Raw genomic sequence first — 26,377 nt, 5'->3', positions numbered from 1 at the left:
CCTCTTTATCTCCCAAGGCACCTCCCTCTTTATTTCCCAAGGCCTCCCCGTCGTCGTCTCCGCGCGTCTCTCCCTTGCCCTCTCCCAAGGCGCCATCATTCTCCCTCTCTCCTCTCACCTCGCCCTCCACAGAAGACGCCTACCACACGCCCACCGGCACCCCGCTGGCACACAGCCAGAGGTGCGAAGGAGGGGAACATGCTGAACAGAGAACTGGACAAGAGGAGGAAGAAGAGGCAGGTGCCAAGGAGATGCGGGACGAAGAGAACAAAGAGGGAGTGGAGGAGGACATGGGTTTGCTTTTACAGCACATGTGTGCCGCTTCTCTGAATGACTTGGACAGCTGCAGTTCCCTCAGCAGTCTGGAGGAAGCTACAGAGACGCCACCTCCCTCGCCTCTCCTATAGGTTCGCAGTGCAGAAATTAGCAGATAGTAGCTCTTACAAAACAAATTTATTTGTACAGAATCATCAGTTCACACTTGTTACAATTACAGTAATTGGTACCTGCCCAGTGAGTGTCTTACTTTTCAGTCTGGTTATCAGAGAGCAGCTTGACTTGCACTATATTGACCAGTCAACATGAACTTGCTTTGGTGACTGTTTGACAGTCAAGTCACCCAAACTACTCAAATGATCTCCCGACGGTAAGGTGCTTATTCTGAAGCCAAAATCAATAAAAGCCAGATATGATTAGGGATGGATTTTCTTTTAACACCTCACAGCCTTCATTTGAATGTCAACTGTTCAAGCTCCCAACTGTATAGTGGCTGGGAAGTACAAAACAAAAACATTTCACAAACTTTTGCTAATCCGTTTTTTGAAACTTTCCATCGACTGTACAGACCAGCACTGAGAAGTTAAATGCAGGTCTGGGGAAGTCTCTGGCTGTATGGTGGTCTACGGTAGATCCATTGTAGGCCTAACACTTCCATGGCTTTACATTACTCACTCACTAGAGTCTGGTATATTCTTCAGAACTATTCCCTTTCACGTATGGTTTTATTTTTATGACATTTTTTCGGATTCTGTATGTTTAAACAATGGTTTAAAAAAAAAAGGTTTCAGTTGGCATAGTGATGGGAATGGAGTCAAGACCAACAAGGCGCATCTCTCTTGTTTAGCTCCAACAGGTTGGCCTCTAGCTGCTCTGCGTCGTCCTGGAAGCGGTCGATGAAGGAGCAAATCAACCCCGACGCGCTGCCCTCGTATTCCACCAGCTCTACGCTGACACCTGGGAGCCACAAACACACACACACAGACAATAAGTGTTTGGTACATATACGTACTTGCAGGGCTGTCACAATTATTACATAATCGTCTAATCCTGATTATTTGACATTACCGTGATTATTTTTCATAATCGTCATAATCGTTTCCATGTTGAAAAACGTTCATGTATTTTTAAGAAAGTCAAAAATAGTGGAAATAGCAGATCTACAAGCTCACAACGCGTCGCATCGCGACGCGTTGTGAGCTTGTAGATCGGCTATTTCCACTATCAATGGTATTTTTTAAGTAGTAAGTTGTCAAATATGTCAGTAATGTATTTGTATATTTAGGTCATGTGTCATATCTACCATATGCAACTTCAAAGCCTAAAAGCCAAACAGAAATGTAATTATCAACGACAAAAACACAATTAAATCGTTAATCGCCAATTATTTGAGTGACAATTAATCGTCATGTAAAATGTCATATCGTGACAGCCCTACGTACTTGTACCCTTGGCTCAAGTAGGCCGGTTTGGGAACGAGGCTTTCTGGCTCCCTACTGTGACTCCCTTCTAGGGATGGGACGATATGACATTTTCATATCACGATTATTGTGACAAAAGAAATCGCGATTTACGATATTATTGCGATGATCAAAATCCATTATCCTGGGGTGGAACATTTGCCAAAAAATAGCAGATCTACAATGCGTTGTGAGCTTGTAAATCGGAAATTTTTTGGGCAAAGACATTTGATAGAGAATGAAAAAAGACTGTATCAAGTACGTATATTATAAGTACCTTTCACCAATTATAGGGTTTAAGTGGTATTGGATATGCAGCTCGGCAAATAAAAGGTGAATTGATTCCAGTCCATGACGGAGGACGATATCACGATAATTTAAATCTCCACGATACGATTATCGTGAGAGTTTTTTATCACGATAAACGATAATATCACAGATCGTCCCATCCCTATTTGGGAACAAGGCTTTCTGGTTCCCTACTGTGACTCCCTTCAACTGCTCTCTGTCAAGGAACACAATGTAATCATGTGGATCCCAGGATCCACATGATAACGGCGTGGCTCCAATGTGGATCTCTGACTTAGTGTGACGAATGCCAGAAAAGTCGACCGCTTTCAAAGTCGACCCCAAACTCCTTTCCCAACGGGTCTGAGGCCTTAGCTAGATGCAGAATAGACAAAAATCAAATATTTGCTTCTGGGGCTCCCTGGAACAAAATATTTTGTGATGGGGGTCCGTAGCCAAATACATATCATTCTGGGGGTCCTTCACATGACAAAGTTTGAGAAACACTGATGGCCACATACGTTTTTTTCAGAAAATTGTTATGATTTAGAAGACATTTGTAGAATGTGCCTATCAGTGGTTAAGGACCCCCAAAATGTATTTTTGGCCGTGGACCCCCCCATCTCAAAATAGTTTGTTCCACGGATGGACCCCTATTGCTAACCTTTTTGTTCCAGGGACCCCCAGAAGCACAGATTAGATTTTAGTCAAATCTGTGGCTAATTTTAGCCACAGACCCGTTGGGAAAAGAGTCTGGGTCGACTTTGAAAGAGGTCGACTTATCTGGCTACCAGTGTGACCAGCAAGTGATGTTGTTTATCTATGATATCATTCGTCTATGGCATATCTATGACATATGATGTGTCAGCCTGTTCAATACATGTAAACACATGTAAAAAGAGATTTGGTGGAGGTACCTCTTTGACCTATTGCCAGTGTACACAAAACAAAATCGTGTTGATTGGTCCAGTGGTTTGCAAGGTTAGCTCCTGACATACTGTACATACACACTCTTATAGACAGCCGCAGCCTCCTGCAGAGCCATGCTGTAAAAGAATGAGTAGTGTGGACGTGGAGTTCATCAATGTGATAGCAATTTTACAGCAGCTACAGTTTAAGCACTTAAGTCCTATTTTTATTTATTTATAAATATAGCGAAAATAGCCAATCTACAAGCTTGCGGCAAGTTGTGCGCTTGTGGATTGTCTATTTTAGCTTTTTTCTTTTTTTTTAACAATATATTTATTCTTTTTTTTCACAGAAAATACAACAAAAATATTTTTTTTAGCTTCTTTTGCTTTTTTACCCATGATGAAATGCCCAAAATAAGGTAATTTCACTATGCAATTGTACTGTATCTGTATCTTGTCTGTGAGCAACTTGGCTCTTCTTGCCATTTTTCATTCAGCTTTGTTGTTGGTCTTTTGAGCAAAAAAGAGGGGAATTCATCAAATTCCTCTGTAGCTCTGTTGCTTCCCCTTTAAATTGTGATATTCAGATGTCTTGATTACAGCAAATAAAGACAAACCATGGACTTAAATGTCTGAATTGTGAAATCACGGAAGACAATATCTTGACATATGATGACGGGATTTTGGAAATGGTAGCCTATATAATAGTGTGCCACACCACCAACACACACACGTGATGTAATTAGTTTACCGTTGACTTTGGTGTTGGCCTGGACAAACATCTTCCGGGCTTCCTTCCTCAGCAGCACGGTCTCCCTGAGCCGCAGGAAGTTGTAGGCACCGGTGTCGCCGACGGCTGAGTAACCCTCGTACAGAGCCCTGCCCCCCTCCACGTCTGCCGTGGCCTTGAACACCTACGAGACGACCACATGAGAGTATTGTATTGATAGGACACTGGCCAAACATGCTACATTCTGATATGTTTTTTAATCTGAAAGGGAGTGAGAAATAATGGGAGAGCTGTCTTTTCATATAACAAACCTGGCATTAAACACTTGAACCCAGAAGATCTGGTCAGTTAAATCATTTTCTAATGATACACTGCGTTTAAACCAATAACTATATAGCTGTGATTCTATTTGATTATATTCTATTATGTACTGTAAAACTATCCCAAGAATCTATCAACTATAGTAGTAGAACATACAATAGTAGTTTAAAGATAATCACATAATGTGTCCATATGGCACAGTGAATGACATTAAAATGTGAGGGCAACAGGGTTGGGAAATATTATCCAACTACCCCAAATGACATGCATTGTAATGAGCAACATGGAAAACTGAATATTGAGATACAGGCAATCGACAGATCTTAAAGGAGCGAGAAAACCCGCCTCTTTATTTGTTTTATCAGAATTTAGAATATGTAAAGAAATCTAAAATGTAGGAGTGGTTTCTAAAATGTAGAAGTGAATAGATAAGCCACCTCATGCCGAACTAATTGTACACCGAGAGCAAATATGTAATGAGTGGCGCCAAATATTTATTTTCTACCCGGAAACTGGAAGAACACAGAAATAGCTACAGAGAGACAGCAGAAAGCTCTGAATCCACAAGCCTATGGGCAAATTCAACCATATCATTGCTCCCTATCACAAGTGACTCATTGATATAATATATATTTATAGAAAAAGTGATTTTGGGTTTCATGACTCTTTAAGTTCATTTCAACTTCTCTTTAGTCACTGAGATCCAACAATCTGACTTCAGTAAATAAAGACATAATAAAGACATTGTACATGTTTCAGTGTTACATGTGTTTTCAATCAGCCAACAGTTGTCCTGACCATAAACAATATTTCAGAGCTCTAATATGTTGTAGTAGAACTTGGAATGTGTTTCTCGGTTGGTGTTGGCGACAAAGGGTATAATTTTGAAATCACATGATTATGGAAAAAGTGGAACATGGGCTTAACTCAGCATTTTTCACTGCTTACAAATCTAATGTTCCATGGCAGTAATAAGCCATGTACATGCTGTACACTCCACTCCTTCACATACTGTACATAAGACATATTTGCATGCATTTGTTAACCACTTAACCCTATATATCGTCGTTGTCGGGTGGAAACCTTGCATGTCCAAAACTGTTTGTTTTGTATTCATCATTTTAAATAGATTTAAACTAGTGAAAACAGCCGATGTTTTCACTACTTCTGTGCAACGGCCTGTGAAGCAGGGCTTTACTTTGCGAAAAAAATTACAAATTTGAAACTTGGAGATACAAGGTTTCTGCCCGACAGTGACGATATATTTAATTGACTCAGGACTAATACTAAGCCCCCCTCATGTTTTCCCTCTATATACAATCTTTGTCTAAAATAGCCAGCGTACAAACTCACGTGTTGCAAGATCTGCTATTTTTGCCGACCCCAGAATAGGGATACTAAGGATCCTGTGCTTAATGAGATGGAACACATCCCATGAAGCTCTATGAATGTGTAGTAGATAATCTAAATAAATCACGAAAGATGCAAAAAGAATATAGAAAACAAAAACATCAACATGTTAACTGGGTGGGAGGTGCCCTCTAAAACCTGCTGTGTACAGAACCATCTAAAAGAATTTGAATATCGTGTAAAGGTAAATGTTCTTGAAACTTTCATATATCTTTTTGAAACTTTCATATATTCTAGATACATTGCACAGTCAGTGAATTATTCCAAACCTTTTAGAATGTTTATGGCATAAAGCTCATGAATATCAAAAGTCCATATTTCAAAATTTTACAATATTACACGAGACCACTCAAAAAACAAGGATTTATAATAGAGAAATGTCAACCTTCTGGAGTCAGAGTTGCTTTAAGTCCAGTGGGAAGTTATGATTTGGGGTGCTATGGCATCTGCAATGCTTTTTTACACAATATTCTAATTATTTTTAGATGGATCTGTATTACTGAGTGATATTTTCCACAGACGCACCTGCAGTTTGCAGAGGAACCTGCGGATGGCGTCCTTGCCCACCGTGTGGACCTTGCTGCGGTCCAGGGTGATCCGTGCGTCCGGCCTGCCGTCCTGTCCCGTCACCTCCTCCAATTTCACCAGGCCTTCACCGGCCTCCAGCAACACCCGCAGGATCACAAAGCGGGCCTGCATGTGTGCCTGATACCATACACACACACACATATATACACACACACAACACAATAATGCATATTCCATACGTCTTATAAACACAGCATGACAGACTTGTGCGCTCACACTATTAACCCATTTAGGCATAGAACTATTGAATGCTTTAACCAGTGAAAAACAGCAGATCTACAAGCTCACAGCGCGGCACCGAGTGCCGAGCTGCGAGCTTGTAGATCTGCTATTTTTGAAAAAGTCGTGAAAATGTGTGCAAATCTTTGAATGCATGTATTTTCAAAGCGAACGCTTGTAACTAAAATTTTGCTTCTTAGGGGGTCCCTGGAACTAAATGTTTTGAGATGGGGGTCCGTGGCCAAATTCATATCATTTTGGGGGTCCTTCACATGAAAAAGTTTGAGAACCACTGACATAGTAGTCTCTCAAGAACAGACTAACTGAGCTCCAGTTGAAGTGAAAAGGACCTTTTCTTTGACGATGGCTAGCCAGATTGCTGACATAGAAACATAGGGTTTTCAAAAAAAAATCTTAAAAGGATTCAAAATACACTTATAGAATCGGGTCAAAATTCGCATTTTCACGATTAAAAAAAAGAAAATAGCAGATCTACAAGCTCAGCGCGCTGTGAGCTTGTATATCTACTATTTTTCAATAGTTAAAGCATAAAATAATGATAAACAATAATGTGTACCCGTTCTAAGTGGGTTAAAAAACACCAGAGTGTAAACTTGGACGGTCCCAAATAACGTCATAAATACGCAGAGTTTAGGCCATGTGTCACAGTTGTTTGGAAAGCACTTTGTAATGCTGTCACTCTCTGAACAGTTTTACATTAATGAAGGTGATTATTCGTGGTTATGGCATGTTGTGAAATAGCCCAAGTGAGGAGTGACCGTGAGAGAGAGAGATTACGTGAGATGGGGTAGAATACTGTACGACTACTGCTTTTAAAAGATTTCTCTACAATTGTATTAAATCTCGGCTGCATACCAGCCCAAATCGGGATAGTGCGAGTGTGAGAGAGACGTATAACAGGAGAGACTGGGAGAGCCCAAATCGGGATAGTGAGAGCATGAGAGAGAGACGGATAACAGGAGAGAAACTGGGAAAAAGAGATGGCGAAAAACCGACACAGGGCGACAGATGTTGTTCTTTCATGACAAATGTTAATGTAGTTTTCAGTGCAAACGTCAGCATTATTTATTCGTTTTAGGAGAGAGAGAGCGAGACAGGGACATAGAGAGAGAGACAGACAGACAGACATAATTACCTGTCTCCAGCTCTGGCTCTCTGGTGTGTAGAACTCCAGGCCCAGTAGTCCGGCTCGGACCATGTTGAGCCAGTTGACGTACACCACATCCTCTGCATCCTGGCCCTCGTGACCGAAGATGCTGGAACACACATGTAGCAGGGTTCCATTTGTAAAGAGAACCTACATGTTCTTAACCACTTAAAGCCCTATATACTTCTTTGTATGACAAAATTATATTCATTCATTCAAACCTTTATTCTCGAGAAACATTGAGGTTGCCCTCATTTGCAGTGTCGTCGAGATACATCAATAAATAAATCAATATTCACAAAATATGTACAATCAATATTCACAATAAGTTAACTCATTCAGAGCCCCAGACATTAACGGATTATAATGTCCAAAGTGCCTCCTTCAGGTCCCATTCACTTGCGTTGTCTTATTTTGAAGGCCAGAAGTCCACCACGCAATCACTTCCGGTCTGACGTCATCGGATCGTGCGCCGGAACCGATCGTTCTCCACGTGGAGTTGTGTAATGGCCGACCGGAGCTTTTATCATTGTGTAACATAAGCGAGCATCTGCATCCATCCTAGCTTCTAAAGTGTAGTTTTGAGATAATGGACATTAAAGATGAGATCCCCCGTCCACCTCAATGTTATGGATGGGACTATTTTGTGCTCGTGGAGCCGTGATGATGCAAAATCAGCGACGGATTTCGTCTCCGGACCCGCGGCCATTCTTCTCGGTAATGTACTCGCCGTTACAGTAATCTATTACTTTTCCCGAGATATCTCGTGAATGGCACTACAGTAATCTATTACTTTTCCCGAGACATCTCGTGAATGGCACTAGATGAGTTAAGAAACAGTTGCAGACAGTTGTGGGTAGATCTACAACCAAAGATTTAAAATGACCATATGTTATGGGAGAACATATCTTTAAATTAAGTTGTAGCTCATTCCAAGTGGTTGGGGCATTATAGCAAAAGGCTGTGTATGTACACACAAACACACACACACACACACACACACAATCTACAAGCTCACAACACATCGATGCGTTATGAGCTTTTTGTAGGGGGGAACATTTTAATGAATTAAATTGATGAATGTCAAACATATAAAGACATTCTACACTATCCCGAAAATAAAAAGGTATGCATTTAATTCAGTCTGACCAGAAGCAGTGATAAAACGTATCCCCAAGGCCATAAAGATTAATGACCAGAGGGGTGGGATGTCAAAAGCTGAGGCATCGACGGCCCCCCATCCCCACATAAAACTTGAACCCTACACAAGTCATTCATCATTAGGCCTGGCGCCGCGTTAGCAGCACCCAGATGGCCACTTGAGACAAAAACACCTACATATTGCTGGACAGAAAAGCCATAAAGCAATCCTTCACTGAGAGAGGGAGATTAGGGGGGGTGAAGATGGAATAAAACAGGAAAGCCGTTAACAGAGAAAAGAATCAGAGCAAACAAATGAGACGTTAAGATGGGGAGAAAGAAAGCAGCCTATGATGAACTGTGATTCTACTAAAAGGTCCCTAGATGGCATAGTGCCAGTCACTTGTTTGTTTCATGTGGGATCCACACATGTGAGGCTCTCTCAAGGCATTCAAAGTATGGTTTCGCCTGGATTAGTCCCTAAAACAGCATAATTGTGGATATAGTCAATCCAGTGAAGAGCTGTCACCGGTGGTCAATCCTGTGAGGAGCTGTCTCCGGTGGTCAATCCTGTGAAGAGCTGTCTCCGGTGGTCAATCCTGTGAAGAGCTGTCTCCGGTTCCCGTCCAGGCTGCGTACACACTATACTTGTGATTTTATGTTTTTTTCTGTTTTTTATTGTTTTTGGGTATGCTGTTATTGTTTTCATTTTAAATGTTGTTGACTGTATTCAGGGGTTAAAGCCAAAAAGAAGGCTGATTTTTTTCTTCTTTTTTTTCAGACAATGTCCCAATGTGTGATTTTAGAAACACACCAATATTTGGGGTGTTTCCCTGACATTCTAAACTGCCTTCACTGAATGTGTGTGTGCCAATTCATGCTTCATTTTATTAAAATATCTTCTGAAGTTCTGTTTTATTCTATTGCTAGTCTGACCAATTCAAATACTCATATCTTGAAATTATAACTGCTTTTTAGTTTGGAGATCACTTGACAAGCGTTTTGACTACTTTGTCATTCACGCCGCGGCCATCGCTACACCTCTTATTCATTTATTTTTTTGCGGCTCTGCACTGATCTCAGAAATAGTCCCTGGAATTTCAATACTGAAATCAGTCCCCAGAACTGAGAACTTTAAATCCTGTGTATTTACTCTATGGACCCCCTGTGTGTCTGGAATAAAGTTTGAATCGAATTGAATTGTGTAAATCAAAAGGAAAGGTGTTGAACTTTAACAACGGTGCAGACATACCCGAGCACTTCCTTGTTCAGGCACAGGTAGAGGCCCACGCACTCTGCGCGGCATTCTTCGTAGGTGGAGGCGATGGTGGAGAATTTGCTGTCCCAGGTCTCACTGCCTACATACCAGCTCGACACCTGCAATATAAAAAATAATTTTGGGACCCACATGGCTTCAGTGTGGATGTCGGACTTCACAGCCTTTCATGTCAGTCATCCGTGACAATATGACATATGACTCCAAATGCAGGCAAGGTTTCAGCATGATCAGAGCCCCATAAACTTAAGATTGTAACGTTTTGAATATATATAATATGTAGATTTCTTTAAAGGATAAAACATATGTGAAACATCTCTCTCTGACACACACAAACTGACCAGTTGTCCAGTCTCTGGGTTGGTAACCTTGGTCTGGTCAAAGTTGAAATTGCCCTTGTCGTCCTAAACAGAGAAACAGAGGGTACAGACCTGTTAGTGTACAGTTTTTACACCTTTGTGACAGCTTTCCCAAGTTCCTCACGAGTCAACTCAAAAGGAAAAAGAAAAATCTGTTTATTATCTACTTCACTAGTTATGTCAAAGAGTGTGCACGGCTGTTGGCTCATCCTTTCTCAAATTTCAGCTATTCTAAAAATAGATTTACTGAGGGTTCGTATTGGTTCAAAGTGCTTATTATTGTCACATTCACATAAACATACAATACAATTCATAGCATTATATGCAGTGAAATTCTTGTACATAAAGTGCAGGAAAATAGCAGGAAATTACAGGTGCATCTGTTCAATTAAATGGGCGAGGTTTATTGTGAATTGTGCTTTGTTGTTTTTGTAGATGCCCCCATATCTACACACTGTGCTGTTCAATTAAATGCAACTACAAGTGAGGCTTATTGTGAATCCTCGACTATGCTACAGACCTTGACAAAGAGTTTACCACTGCCATGACCCAGCAGCTCATGGAGTCCAACCTGCACCTCAAACGATGGGCCTTTCCACTGAATGTACACATCCTGAAACACACACACAGCACAAATACAGACACACAATATGAATGGATTAATTTGAGAGGGTGTGCGACTGGCGGTAATAATTTCTGAGACGGAATTTGGGGACAGAATGGCTGCATAATATGCGGTGCGTGTTCGTGTGTGCACATCACACCTTGTCGTCCTCCTCCAAGAAAGTGAGTTTGTCCTTTTGTGTGGCGTAGGCTACAGCCAGCACGTTGCCAAGCGACACATTCTTAAAGCCCTCTGATTGCCTGATGTCATCGTCTACGCATGCACACACACAGACAGACACACACACACTGTTATCTCAGACACAGCAGAGGGCAAGGCTAGAAGATTGGGCCAAGAAAAGTAGCCTGTGTTGGTGGGTTGTGAATTTAATATTGAATACGTACAGTTGGGGATGTTGATGCCAGCAGGTATTCCACTGCCTGCGAACGTGAGTACGTCGAGCGAGGTGAAGTCCGGTTTGAGGAAGATGTCTTTCTCGTAGTCTCTGGGCCAGGGCAGCTCGGGGAGCAGCACCTCCGCAGAACTCACCAGTTTGGCAAAACGCTCGCTCATAGCCTTGTTCACCACAGCCACGAAGCCTGGTAGCACAGTGGGACATTGTATTTAGTGGTTTTCTGTGTAATAGTTCAAGTATTTGTGAACCACTTTCTGCATACGACGACCCTCGGTTGACTCATTTTCCATGGCAATGCACCATGTGCCAATAACACAGCATCTCATAGAAATACGACAGCCCTGTTTGATCAGCATGGCCAAAGCTCCCATTTGGTAAATATTAAGATGAAGAGTCACCGCTGATTTAAGGAAAAAATAAAACATTAACTGAATGTTATTTTATTTGGCCACTTTTAGCCCTATTCAAACATTGTCGCCTGTAACAACATGATTCATTATGGAAAGGTTCTGGTCCGTTGAAAGGTTTCGATTGAGGTTGAAAGGTTTCAGTCTTTAAGATTTGTTTTTGGGCTTTTTTATGCCTTTATTTGATAAGATAGTAGACTGACAGGAAATGGGGAGAGAGATGGGGAATGACATGTGGCAAAGGTCGTCCGGATCGGGAATCGAACCGGCGACGCCAGCAGGCATCATAGCCTAGTATGTCGTATGCGCCTTGACCACTAGACCAGCGGGCGCCCAGGTTTCAGTCTTTAGATCTTCATCAGGTTTTTCCTGATGAAGGTCTAAAGACCGAAACGTCAACTTAATAATGATCTTTTTTTCGCAAGTTATACACAGTGCGGGACCTGTTTCTTTGATATTTGATATCAAAGATCTTAACAGTGAAGTTATGTTGGAGATGCATCCATCCATAGAACGACACTAGCGGATACGTAACAGTTCAGGGACACAATGGCCAGCCCAGTGCCCTCTATATTTTGCCATTCACAGTAGTACACAAACATCTGTTTCAACTTCACTTCAAAAGGAACACATTCAAAAGAACTGAACAACTCCTACCCAATCCATCTAATCTCGGGTGAGCTCCGATAAAGCCTCACGAGATCTCCTCCTACTCATCTGGTGACATTTAGATAGGATGAAACTGAGTGGAAACTATTTGAAAAGGCCTGCAACTAATGCAAAGACTTTACGGTGACATTAGGGAGTTTTCTACAATATTCTAGTCTATATGTTTGAATTTGGATGCCCCCAGCTGGCTGGCTCAGTAAGCAGAGATCTCTAATCATCTGGCTATGTGACACCAACTCCAATATAGTGGTCCTCCAACTCAAAGAGCAGAGTTACCATTTAGAATCCTGCACATGACATCCATCCTTAGAAAAGTATGCAGAAAATGCCATCTTAAAAACATCTATCACCAAAATATTTGCAGATAAAATGTTCTGATTTCATTGACAGCAGATACCAATCATTGGCTGACCTGGAATTTGCATGCATTGTAAAAGGTCCTTATAATTACGGTTAATGGATTTAGAGTGGCAAAAGACAACTTTGGCTTTTCTTTTTTTTATGCCTTTATTTGATAGGATAGTAGACTGACAGGAAATGGGGAGAGAGATGGGGAATGACATGTGGCAAAGGTCGTCCGGATCGGGAATCAAACCGGCGGCGCAGGCATCATAGCCTAGTATGTGGTATGCGCCTTGACCACTAGGCCAGCGGGCGCCCGGCAAAAGACAACTTAATATTACCATTTCCAAAACTTTTAGGGAGAAAAGAAAAGTAAGGAAAAAGAAAAGTTACCTTCAAACTCTCCTCTGGAGCCAAACGGGTCCCTGTAGCTCTCTATGAAACCTATGTAGCTGAGAAGAACAGATGGAGGATAAGAGAAGATAACAGAAGATTTGAGATGGCAAAAAGAAAGAGAGGTCTTTCTTTATCGCCAATAGATCCAAACCTTTTATCCACATAGTACTATTGGTGACAAACACCTCTGAGAAAAGCAGTGTGCAGACTCTGTACAGTGTATGGATATGCATGTTCTATCTATATTGTTTCAAGACCACCACATTTAGACATGTTGTTGGGGAGGAAAACATTAAGGTGTAAGTAGTAAGTAAGTAAGCCTTGCCGAGCCGTGAGGCCCATAGGGCAGGAGCCTATTTCCTGTTTTTGTAACGTGAGGCAGCTTGATGTACACCCCCTGGACATGACGCTAGTATGTCGCAAGGACTTACCCCCAATCCAAACCTTGAGTTTTGATTCCAGGGTTTTGGAATGACCTGGCTGGCTGGGGATTGAACCCCCGACCTCCCAGTCTCAGGGCGGACACTCTAGGCCACTGAGCTGGCTAGTAGGAGTAGTTCACCCCCAAAACATTCTTATCAATTACACACCCCATGAAGCCGTGAATTCATGGAGATTTTAGGTTTTGTCGCATTCCTAAGAAAAAACTATCTCCATGGTGTGTGTAATTGATAGAAAATACGTAATTTTGGGGGGTGAACTACTCCTTTAAATGGGGGGATGCATAAATAACAGAAAATACCTCAAACTTTACCTCTCAACGATTGGTCCCTTATCTTTGATCCAGTAGCGGGAGCCCTCCTTGTGGGCGTCCACTGAGCCGAAGGTGAAACTGCGGCAGTACTCCTCCAACATGGACCGCTGGTTGTCGTTGGCAGCGTGGGCCTGTCAACCAATCACAGAGTCACAACCGTGAGCATCCGTCGCTCTCAGCGTCGATTGTGAACCAGGCATTGACACTAAGGCTTGCCCACCTGCCCCTGGCAGGTAAATAAAACTTTCGGGCAGGTGAAGTTTGCTTTCAGGTTGCCCGACCGGGCAAGTGCTCATTTGAGAGGGGACGCAACCGTCTACTGTATAAACACTAGGGATGGCCAAATGGAGATTTTTTCTTAACCGATAACCGAAAGGCCTTATCAGTTAATTAACCGTTAACCGTTAAGGAAATGTGTTCAAAAATGCGCTATTTTAGCGATTTAAAAAAAGGGAAATACACACGTTTTTCCCCATAATAAAGTGCCATATTTACACATTAAAAACAATAAAACTAGGAGAAACAAGAATGCAAATGTTTTCTAAAAGAAATGTGTTTTTGCAAAGAAACGGTGGTATTGAAATGATCAGTCTGTAATGTGATGCGCTCTCGCCAGGCACGTGCGCACATACAGCAAAGGGGGCTGGAGCACTTAACTTTTATCAACAGAATTGTCCACCAAAAGGCCCTTCAGCCCATGCCTCTCTAAAATTCTGTGTACTCCCTGTCGGTCGCCTAACAACACAGCAGCAACGAGATGCTCGCATGTAGAGCAATAACTTTCAATCGTATGACTTTTGGAATGGTTGGATCGGCTAAACGTGATGTCCATTTCATTAATTTTCTTCTCTCTCGCCCGTGTTTTGTGTGTGCTGATGCAGCGATCATTGAATTTGCGACTCTGAGCTTTGTTATTTTCGCATATCCTAGCTACTCTGTAACCAAGACGACTTTAGCGTTCCTCACGTCATCAACATGTAACATTAGAAAGTTGTGTTTTAAGCTCTTCTTAAACGGGATTCAATGTGACGGGGGTCTGTTTTGTAAAATCCAATCGACGACGGAGCATTTGTTTCCTGATGAACAAGTCAGCGTGTACGACTCCAAATCAAGCAGCGTCGCAGACTCGCAGTTGCGTGAATGCATGGATGTTACACAGGCATTGGTGTCCAGAAATGTGTGACCACAGCGCGTATAGTTGCATGGTTGATGACTTGATGTTGCGTAGATATTGGTGTACGGGGCTTTTGGTGTGACACATGGGTTGATTTCCTTTTTCTTTTCTTTTTTATCGGTCAAAATTAACCGTTAGTGCTTACCGGTAACCAATTTCTTATCGGTTTAACGGTAACGGTTAGCCGTTGGCCATCCCTAATAAACACAACAAGAGATATCTGTCTAAACACCTGAGCGTGGCCAGCGTGCTCTGTCTTCTGGTCTGTGGACTGTTTAATGTGCTGTTTTTATTGTTGCTACACTTAAAAATATAAAATAACAAGTATGACACCATAGACATATTCAATCACAGCTATGTAGGTATTTGGGATTTGGAGGTATAATGAGGTATGACATTTTTCTTATCGCACAGCCCCAGAAAGTAAAGAAATAAGTGTTAAATTGAGCTGTAATTAAAATCTTACCTATCATTTTATAATGGACGATTTACTTTTCGGGCAAGTGGGCATGACCTTTGGGCAAGTGCCCCTGAGACCCTAGTGTCAATCCCACAGTGATTTTACTTTGCCTTAACCCATTTAGGCCTGGGCATATTGAATGCTTTAACATTTGAAAAATAGCAGATATACAAGCTCACAGCGTGGCACCAAGTGCCGCGCTGTGAGCTTGTAGATCTGCTATTTTTGAAAAGAGTTGTGAAAATGTGTACAAATCTTTGAATATATGTATTTTCAAAGCGAACGTTTGTAACTCAAATTTTGCTTCTGGGTGGTCCCTGGAACTAAATATTTTGAGATGGGGGTCCGTGGCCAAATAAATATCAGTTTGGGGGTCCTTCACATGAAAAGGTTTGAGAACCACTGACATAGTAGTCTCTCAAGAACAGACCAACTGAGCTCCAGTTAAGTGAAAAGGACCTTTTCTTTGACGATGGCTGGCCAGATTGTTGACATACAAACATCGGTTTTTCAAAAAATCTTATTAGGTTTCAAAAGACACTTATAGAATCGGGTCAAAATTCTAATTTTCACGATTTTTCAAAAATAGCAGATCTACAAGCTCGCAGCGCGGCACTCGGTGCCGCGCTGTGAGCTTGTATATCTGCTATTTTTCAATAGTTAAAGCATAAAATATTGCGTCATAATGTGTTCAGGCCTAAATGGGTCAAGTTATAAAAGCCCTGCTCTTTCACTGACCTGTGCTTGTTGGAGGTAGTGGCTGACCTTCTCCATGAGAGGAGCGTAGTCGCCTCTTTTCACCTGGAACTCCTTGCCATCGAACGTGAAGTTGCCACAGCGCGACGCGCATTCCCCCTCTGTCGCGGAGTCTGTAGAACCAGATCACAGATATTGTTTTCACAAACACACAAAAGTGTGGGAAGAATGTTGAATTAGGAAAACGAAAAATGTAAAAAAAAGACAATGACAGAGGTTAAAACGAGAGATCAAAAAGACATGCCGAAACCAAGTTGCATGTGTGCTTGATCCAAGAATACATCATGACACAGGAACAGAAATATCCACCCAACAAAATGTCTCCTGTTAAAAAGATGTTTAATTGGCAGAAGTGGTCAAGTTTCGTGCCACAAAGTCTCTTCTGAGGAATCCCGGGAATCTCAGACTTCTGACCTCAGAAGTTAAAAGGAAGACATAAAATAAGTGGCTTGACTGAAGAATATACATCTTTGGCCAGTAGAACAAAACGTATACAAATTAAGTCAGATAAATTGTATATACGCAGTTGTTATTCAATGCAGATGACCGCAATTATTATGCTAAATGTGGCCGACTTAATAAACCACTAAAACCCATTTCATACGATGGTGTCACACAAAAATATCAATTCTACATGCTCACATCACATCGCAGGGCGACACGTTTTGGAGCTTGTAGATCTGCTGTTTTTGCTATTTTGTAAAGTGTTTTAAGATGTATAATGACAAGGCCATAATAGGATGCCAGGTTGAAAGTGGTAATTTGTGCAACCATGATAAAACACAAGATTAAATGCGCTGACCTTTCTGGACAGCCGATGCCAGGCGCACCTCATAGCAAGCCTTTCCTCCATTCTCCCTCTTGAACAGACGGGTGTTGTAGGCAGATAGGTTCTAGAGACAGAACAAAAACATACTTTTTAAAGGAGAAATAATTCAAGGAGACTTACATGACAGGATCAAAGGTGGGAGAAAGCGTTGGGAGTTCTCCATCGTCAATTCGTCATGGGGGACCAAAAGAAAAGTTCTACAAAGAAGACTTTGGATCTCAGTGGGATGGTAGCATCTTGAGACAGACTGTTGGCTCAGACAATTTACAAACGCTTCCGCCACAGTCTGCACAACAGACTGTAAAGCAGGTGCCATCCTCTCACCACTTTCATTTCGTCTTTAGAAGTCGAATACATTTCTCCTGTGAATCTAATTAGTCAAAGCATATCTAGGCTGCTGCTTGGCTAGCTGGATGAGATATTTCTTAACTCAGAGCTGGGCTGGGCAACCACCTCTTTTTGATCTACCTTGTGATCAGATTGGGCTATTGAGGTGATCAGTTGAGTTATCAAAAACAACCGCCATTAACCATTAGTGTTTGATGTACATAAAGCCTTTCTCCCCAGTTAGCCAGAATGTATCTTACCTTTCTTATTCATATTAAATTATTGACTCATTCTTTTTTAGGTTTTATTACCAAATGATTTACTTATTATATGCTTGCATCAATTTAATCAGCAGCCTACAATGAGACGTAAAAGAAGCAACAGTGGTTCTCATTGTCTGGCACCACACCAGTGCTTGGAAAACGGCCAAGTGATCCTGGACCCGAAAAGCTTGCCCACCCCTCTGTTAACTGAAAGAGGAGACCAGAAGTGGTCTGTCAGAGCCCCTGCAGTTGAATTCTGGTCAGGGGTGCGTTGTGTTCTGTGGTCGACATTCTATCCAGTATGAGGCTGTGGATGCGGACATGCTTTGTCAGGTTGAAAAGAAAGAAGAGAATTCCTTTGGAAAAACGTGGCTTGAATTTGGCTGTGGTGGATGAAGCAGTGACTATTCAGAGGGACCATAGCCTGATTTCAGACTCAGCTGATGCTTGAGTCTGACACTGTGCCCTATTATGAACGATTTACAGAGGAGGGACTTTTGTGCAATCACTTTTGTGATCAACGTGATCGCGGTGTGTGTGTGTGTCTGTCTGTGCCAGTGACTGCTTCCACACAGAATTGCAACCAGAAACATGTAATCAACATTAACAGCTTGGTGAAATCAGGGCATGCGTGTGTGTGTGTGTGTGTGTGTGTGTGTGTGTGTGTGTGTGTGTGTGTGTGTGTGTGTGTGTGTGTGTGTGTGTGTACGCCTGCCTGCTGTGTGAACTTCGTTCGAATCGTTTCAACTGCTGCGCAGATTGGATATTCATTAAACCCACCTCCACCTCCCGCGCTCATCTCATTGGAGGAGCCGCAATTTTGGTTTGCTAAACTGCCAATTCATTCACTCAGCTCCAGACCAGAGAAACAGTCCACTCTGAGAGTGGGCGGGCTATGGGCTGGAACCAGGCCAGAGGGACCAGGTAGGATGTAAAGGGCTTGCTGGCTGCTGACCTGTGAGTCCAGGAACTTTTGGGCCAGCTCAGCGTCCTCCAAAACACAGTTTCCTGAGAAATAGGTGGTAATGCCCTGTATCACACAAGAGGAAAGAGACGTTAGAATCCATACCAGGTAGTTAGAATACATATTTTTTTTTAAAAAGGTAGGGTAAGTGATATCTTTTGGCTAAAACCTAAACATTTGTTAAAAATTAAAGAACTATTCTGTTAGTAATCACTGCTATATAGTGCTTGTTCAGTAACAGGAGTCTCCCGTCCCTCCAGCTCTTTAGCAAAAACAAAATACATTTCCAGGTGGTTTGCACATTTTGAGAGCGTTCCAGTTCCAATTATGTCTGCTCATTTCTTTGTGTCATCACTTCCAATTCCACTTGTTTAGTCTGTATCTTGTCCGAGTTCTCCATCCTGATTGGATAAAAACTGGTATACCGACCTGAAAATATGTTTATTGTTTAATTAAGAGTCTCCAAGAAACGTGGAGATTCCCATTACTGAACAAGCACTCTATAGCAATTTATCACTTAATTTAACCAAAGAAAATCACTTACCCTACCGTTAAATATAACTCATTAATAAATCCCTCACAAATACAGTGACATTCATTTAACCGTTACCTTGTCCCCCAGGCCCAGCTGTTTCAGTTTGTTTTCTAGAGAGTAGAGGAGAGAGGAACAGCTGTCCCACAGAGCCTCCATTTCACTGGGCTGGTCCTTAAACGCCTGGCTGGCCCACACCAGAGCCTTCAGCTTGTCCTGAGTTACACGAATCACACATGCAAAGAAATACATGTAAGAGACACACAGTAATGCAAAATATTACTACCATGTCAGAAGCAATTAGGAAACTGAAGACAGTACTCATGTACAGAATGGGGACAGGCTACAGACAGAAAGGCCAATAAAATGACATACTGTACTGAGCACTTAATATAATACTATACTCTCTAGTTCAGTGTTTCTCAACCACCTTGCCTGGGGACCTTTGGTGTGCCCCAGAGAAGGGTCAAGTGTGCCCCTTGAAACTGCTTGAAAGCCAGTATTGTATTTATCATTTTAAAAATGATTTAAACTAGTGAAAACAGCCGATCTACAAGCACACAACGCCTCGCGGTGCGAGGCGTTGTGTGCTTGTAAATCTGCTGTTTTCACTACTGTTGTGCGACAGCCTTGTATGATGAAGCAGGGCTTTACTTTGCAAAGAAACGTACAAATTTGAAACTTGGAGATACAAGGTTTCTTCCAGACAGTGACGATATTTACACCCCCGTATTATATTGGTGCCCATGAATTCTTAGGACATGAAAAGTGTGCCCATGCAGAAAAAAGGTTGAGAAACACTGCTCTAGATCCTCTCTAGACTCTGCCTCGGTACCTTGGGGAGGTTGGGGATGAACTTGGTGTCTCCAAATGACTTGTAGTTGCCCATGTTGGCGTACAGTCCCGCTGCATAGACCAAGAAAGCCTGGAAGATGAATGCAGACAAACATTACAGTATGAAGACCTGCCACAATTATTACATAATCCCCTGATCACAATTATTTGAGATGACCTCGATTATTTTTTTGCATAAATCATCACAATCTGAAGAATCAAAAGAGAAATTATCATTGATTTTCAAACTTCAAAATAAATAAATAGTGGAAAGAGCAGATCTACAAGCTCATAATGCGTCACACGTTTTGAGCATGTAGATCAGCTATTTGCATCTCAAGAATGCGGATCTACAAGTGGATTTTTTTGTTTGAAAGCTGTGAACAGTGTGCACACACTCTGTGCATGATCTAGGCATGGGCGTGCATGATCCGTGCACTTTTTTTCTTCAAGTATTAAGTTATTCAATTATGTAAGTTATTTGTCATATCATATCGTTTATGAAGCCTAAAAGCCAAACAGAAATGTTATTTATATTCATCATGTTCCAATGAGAACCACGATGGAGGGTGGACTCACCTGGTACTCTTCAGGGCTGAGTCCGGCCGCTAAGGCAACCTGCTCCAGCTGAGCAGGCGTCTGATTGCGAAAGATTCTCTGCAGCAGGACGAAGATGTCGGTGGATTCTGGTGAGGTCTGCAGCAGCACCGCCAGCCCGCCGTACCTAGAGCCACAGTTTTAATGTGTCATTCTATGTGTATCATGTGTACAGTGTGCCAATCAAACACCTAAACATCCTTATTCTTGTCCATCTCTAAATGGGTGAGAATTCGGTAGAAAAGAAAATAGCTGATTTGGTGTAAGGGAAAAAGGAGGGGGCCGAGGATAGACCCCTTGGTCAAATGAAGTTTATAGGATTTAAGTGGCTAGATAATATATTAACAACCCATTCTGTGCCCCAGAGATTAACGGATTAAAATGTCCAGAGTGCCTCTCGCTGGCCCCATTAACGGCCTGTCTCTTATTTTGAAGGCCAGAAGTCCATAGCGTTAACACTTCCGGTCTGACGTCATCGCGTCATGATGTCATGACGCTCATCGTCCACGTGGTGTTGTGTAATGGCGGAACGGAGCTTTTCAACATGTTTTATTAGCGATCATCTATTGCCATCCTCCCACTTGAAAGTGTTGTTTTGAGATAATGGACATTAAAGGAGTAGTTCACCCCCAAAATGACTTTTTTCCTATTGATTACTCACGCCATGGAGAGTAGAGTTCAATAATATTTTTTAGTTTTTGTCACATTCCTAAGACATAAATGTGATAACAATAAATTTACCCCCATTGATTCCGGATGGTGACCCGTTTCGAAACGGGTCACCATCCGGAATCAATGGGGGTAAATTTACTCAAATAAAAATTTTGTCTTAGGAATGTGACAAAAACTAAAAAATATTATTGAACTCTACTCTCCATGGCGTGAGTAATCAATGGAAAAAAAAGTCATTTTGGGGGTTAACTACTCCTTTAAAGATGAGATTCCCCGTCTGCCTCAATGTTATGGGATTACTATTTTGTGCTCGTGGATCCGTGATGATGAGAAATCAGTGACGGAGATCGGCTCGGAACCTTCCGCCATTGTACCCGGTAGGATAACCGCCGTTACAGTAATATATTACTTTTCGCGAGTATACTCGGGATCGGCACTCAGGCTACTCGAGTACTTTTCACGAGTATTCTCGGGAATGGCACTAAATCGGTTAAAAGAACCAAGAAACCAAGAAATAGAAAAAAAAAATCATTCATAATAATGTTAAACGTTGAAAGATTCAACATCAGGTCACCAAAAGCTGATCATTCTTAAGAAACATCCTAAATGTGTATGGGTAAATGGCAGAAATAACACCTGAAATGCCCACCTTCATTTATTTTACCATTAGAAAATGCAAGATATTCAAATAATTAAAGATATGCAATACAATTTGTTATTAAACTACACCTTTTACAAGTATACACTACTGATCCATTATCACTTATCAGCAGCCCCAGAATTTGGAGAAGGGACAACATTTACCAGTCCCAAGTTTGAATTTGCTATGCTTTGCATCGTACCATGCTGCACGGGAGAGGTAATGGGAGTACAGCTTCTCTCGCGGTGAGAGTAGCTGGAAGGCCTCGCGGCAGTCCAGCGCAGAGATGCCGATGTCATTAGGGAGGTAGTACTGGGAGTCCACCATCTTCAGGGCTGCTGGATTTAACACTGGTAAGGAGGAACTGAAAGCACAACAGAGGGAGGGAGGGAGGGAGGGAGGGAGGGGGGTAACCAGATGAAACGAGAAGGATGATGAGTTGAGTGGAAGGAGAAGAAGATAGTGCAGGAGTAGGGTGACCATATTTTCAGCCACTCAAACCGGGACGCAAAACACTGTTGCCTAAAACTGGGACCCTAAAAGCAATGCGCACGTTACCGCGCACGCGCGTGCCCATTCTCTAACGTTTGTGCACGCGCACACACGCACCGCAGGGTTGCAAACAGGCAGTGAGTGATTGACAAACAGCCTCAGCGTTGAATTCAGACACGCAATGAATTTGTTCCTTTTTACTGATTGGTTAGGTGAGCATGTTTTCATGAAAAGAACATGATAAATGTCTATGCAACCACTGAAAACAGCTACTATTATTTTAATTCTGGCGAAAACCGGGATAATTTTGTAGTGAATGTTGAAAACCGGGACATATTAGTGTTTTAGAGATATTTGTCGGGACACCAGGACACGTAGCTTGAAAACGGGACTGTCCCGGGTAAAACGGGAGGTCTGGTCACCCTATGCAGGAGACAAGGAGAGGAACACAGGGTCAAAGGGGACGATAAAAAAACAGTTAAAATGTCTCCATCTTAATTAGTCCAGGCGCCCCCGCCACCCCATATCTTTTCTGAGCAGGTGTCACACCTCTCACACAAAACAGACATCCTGATCCCAAAACCCCAAGTTCACACCTCGCCGACGCTTTAGTGTCATAACAGGGTGTTTTAACAAAGAAAAAGGCCTGTATGCATATCAATAGACCTGTATAGTAGGTGTTGAGCGACGTACACGTGAGGTCTCTAGATAAGCGACCCACCAAATCACCAACCAAATCACCATTGTACCACTGGATGTCTCTAATCATCAGCCAGCAACACTAGTAGACATTACATGTGATGTTTGCTTATGATCAGTGTAAGCCTAGCCTCAAGTGATAGGGTGTTTGCCTTGTATTGCAACCTGTAAGTCACAATTCCTTCCATAGACAAACAGCCCTCTTCATGAGAAAGAAACAAGTGATTGTATTTAATGGCATCAATCAACTCACCAATATTGCACCTCAACTGTGACTGACCGTTTAAGCTGTCCTCTTTGTATGGGCAAGCATTTGGTCTCACAAAATTCCGCAATTGCCGTTAAACACAATCAGATTGGGACTTTTAGATCTCATGATGAATTGAGCTGACTATGGAAGCAAGTGTGACTTATGTTGCAGGTTGTACAAGGCAAACACCCTCTGGGTCGCTTGTGCAGCTCATCGGCCTAGAGCAGAGTCTGGGAGACACAGAAACAACTATCTGAAATATAGAAAGTTTAGTGTATCCACACAGTAAAACTCTATACAAATCTGGAATCAATGGACCCTTACGGGTCCATCTCGTACCATTATTTTGTTAGAAAAGGATGAATGAACAATGAGGATTTTACTGTGTGCACAAAAGGTTCTGACCTCATCTATGAATAATTAACATCAAGACCTACTGTAACTGCACATACAGTATGAAACAGAGCTGCTACATTTAAATGCATTTCAATCTGAGTTGTTTTTTCTTATACAATTTAAACTGTATTGAGAAAAAAACAATGCTGCAATTTGTTCCAACAGCTTTATACCCTGTACTTATAAAAGGACACAATGCGACATAGCTCTGTTTACACAATGCTGTACCCCTAGCATCAACTGTTTTTATTTTATTTTTGACACTTGATTTGCCAGTGTAAACGTATGTTTTCTCAAGCCAAAAGCTCATTTGAATTGAATACAGGCATGCTATGATTGACCACCTGCTCTACAAAGAAGCTAACAGTTACAAACATTATAAGCTGGTGGTAGACAAAACAGCTATTCATTTCTACTGTAAATCATTGAAAATAAACATATAGCTACTACATAAGCTATATGTCTAAGATGCCATTTCTAATCACCCAGAACAGCATTGCTTTTGCTTTTGGTTTCTACACGTTATCGTTATGCTGCTGGAGAGAGAGACGGCTAACGTTAGCAGGCATGCTAAACTCACAGCTGGCAAGCAATGAGAGAACTTTATCAACAATAACCGTGGTGAACAATCACCCCCATCATCAGACACTTCCCATGCGATCCGCTTATAGCTGCTATTTTATACACAGTTAATTTGAACGTCTATCTCCAAGTTAAACATCATGAACTTAATAACTTACTGCCTGAGAGTTTCTGTCAATTTGCAGTCTCACGCTCTCTACACTCGCTTCCTGTATTCATTCAACGCAAGACTCGCCCCTCAGCCAATCATATCCACAGACCGGTCGATTGACAGACAACACAAACCAATCACAATCTAAATAAAACATACAACAACCTTGTCCCTGAAACTACTGTTTTTCCCTACGTAATATGAGACGTGCGTGTACATAATTGCTCCATTCTGCCCAGTAACAAGCGTTATTACATAGTAATTACATAGTAATTACATAGACATGCAAGTGAAGGTCAAGCCTCTAAACACATATCGGTGTGGAGATTAAATAATTACTAGGTTCGCGTCCATATACAGGCAGTATAAGACGAGGTGGCCGAGTGGTTAAGGCGATGGACTGCTAATCCATTGTGCTCTGCACGCGTGGGTTCGAATCCCATCCTCGTCGACAGCCTTTTCCATTTTCCTCTTGTTGTTGCTGATCTGACCACGAAGCTGCCACGAAGCGCCTGCAACAACATTGTCCACTTGTTTATGAAACTGATAACAACAGTGGCAGACCGACCGCACCGCACGCTCTCGCGATGTTATATGAGAACTTCCGTCTGTGAGCTTCAGGCAGTACTGCTTGTCAACCAGTAGGTGACGTCATACCCAACAGGCTGCTCCAAGTCTGGTTACCAAACACTGGGTCGGGACCCTTTTGTGGGTCACGGACACATTTTTATGGGTCCCTTAATTTTAAGTTCCCTATGATTTTTTTTTGTATTATTATTATTTCTAAAAAGAAAAAAACATGTTCAAAGATTTGAAAACAAATATAAGTAGTGAAAATAGCCGCTCTACAAGCTCACAACGCGGCACGAAGCAACGCCTTGTGAGCTGCTGTTTTCACTGCTCTTTTGGGTCACGGGCTAAAAAGTTTGGGAATCACTAACCTAGGCGGACTCATTCAGCTCCAAGTATAAATGCCAGGATCCCGAGGCTAAGAAAACACAGACAATGTAACTTTAGATGACAAAAATGCACATTAAATTAAGTGGTGTGTGTATTTATCCATCCTCTCCTGCATGTCCTAGACTCCTAGCATGTGCGCACCGAGTGACGGCTTTGATCTTTTCACACCAACAAATGGTCCACCAAGCGAGCAGTAGGCTAAGCACAAAAATCAATAAGTGACAAGTGTGATGGCTAAATATGGCAGAGTCATTTCAATTTAGCTTAGTAACGTGTAGTAGGCCTAATAATAATACATCAGACTCACTTATAAAGCGCTTTTCATGGTACCCAGAATCGCTGGAAGACCGTTTATAAACCGTGGAAGGATCGAACATAGGCTCTACATTGCAGATCTACAAGCTCAGCGTGTAGCTAGCATCCACACCACGCTATGCGGCTCATTTAGAGTCACACACATAGTACAGTTTTAAACAAAAGCTGTTCTTGATATAACCAAATTTACAACGACCTAAGCTAGTCGAGGGGTCGCGACTCGCAAGTGTCATAATGCCAGAATGACAGCACTCGAAGTGTAGGGAGTCCATTGGAACCTCCAACTCTTTATTTCATTTAATTGATTGGGTGTATCGTGTACAAATCACTACATACCGTAATTGTTGCTGCTTTCCAAAACAATTCTGCCTTCGGTGCTTCGTGTTCTCAGACCACGCTGCAAGACAAGTGCTACTCAACTGCGTAGTTTAGTTTTCGTAAGTTTCGTTTCTTGGACTTCTGGGAAATTTAGCACAAGTTCGAACAACCTAACCATAGATATGAACCTAACACCCTAACACCCTGTAATGACCAGGTAGCTACCATAGGTGGCGCCCAAGACTACACCAATGTCGATATTGGGGCGGGGGGCGGGGAGGATTAAAGTGATCCCGACCCTGACTAATACGACAAATATGCCTTAATACATTATAATAGTCCTCTATATTTACAATGTAAAATTAAAAACACCTTAAATATTTTATTTCTCCTAGAAATAACGAATCACTCAATAGGGGAAATGCCTGTCGCA

The 26,377-nt window shown here is 42.0% G+C and overlaps 1 protein-coding gene across 2 annotated transcripts; it reads right to left on the bottom strand.

Moving 5' to 3' along the window:
- Positions 1-448: 448 nt before the first annotated feature.
- On the bottom strand, positions 449-24,858 carry dpp3 (dipeptidyl-peptidase 3). Of its 2 annotated transcripts, none has more exons than XM_080748793.1 (19): positions 24,691-24,858; positions 21,984-22,145; positions 20,452-20,596; positions 19,874-19,963; positions 19,117-19,254; positions 18,498-18,572; positions 16,926-17,016; positions 16,106-16,236; positions 13,734-13,864; positions 12,977-13,035; positions 11,155-11,349; positions 10,911-11,023; positions 10,667-10,759; positions 10,129-10,191; positions 9,764-9,888; positions 7,360-7,480; positions 5,922-6,101; positions 3,687-3,849; positions 449-1,233 (listed from the first exon to the last, which is right to left on the bottom strand). In XM_080748793.1, the coding sequence occupies exons 1-19, from the start codon at positions 24,792-24,794 to the stop codon at positions 1,091-1,093; spliced, it is 2,322 nt and encodes a 773-aa protein (XP_080604919.1). In that variant the 5' UTR covers positions 24,795-24,858; the 3' UTR covers positions 449-1,090. The 2 variants fall into 2 exon arrangements, with proteins under 2 accessions (XP_080604919.1, XP_080604920.1); XM_080748794.1 differs by lacking the exon at positions 24,691-24,858 and adding an exon at positions 24,359-24,420.
- Between the last annotated feature and the right edge of the window lie 1,519 nt (positions 24,859-26,377).

Source organism: Nannobrachium achirus (genome assembly GCF_963921795.1).
Source record: "Nannobrachium achirus genome assembly, chromosome: 19".
NCBI classification, from domain to species: Eukaryota; Metazoa; Chordata; class Actinopteri; order Myctophiformes; family Myctophidae; genus Nannobrachium; species Nannobrachium achirus.
The sequence above is the reverse complement of the archived record's forward strand: the minus strand, read 5'-3'. Positions and strand labels throughout refer to the sequence as shown.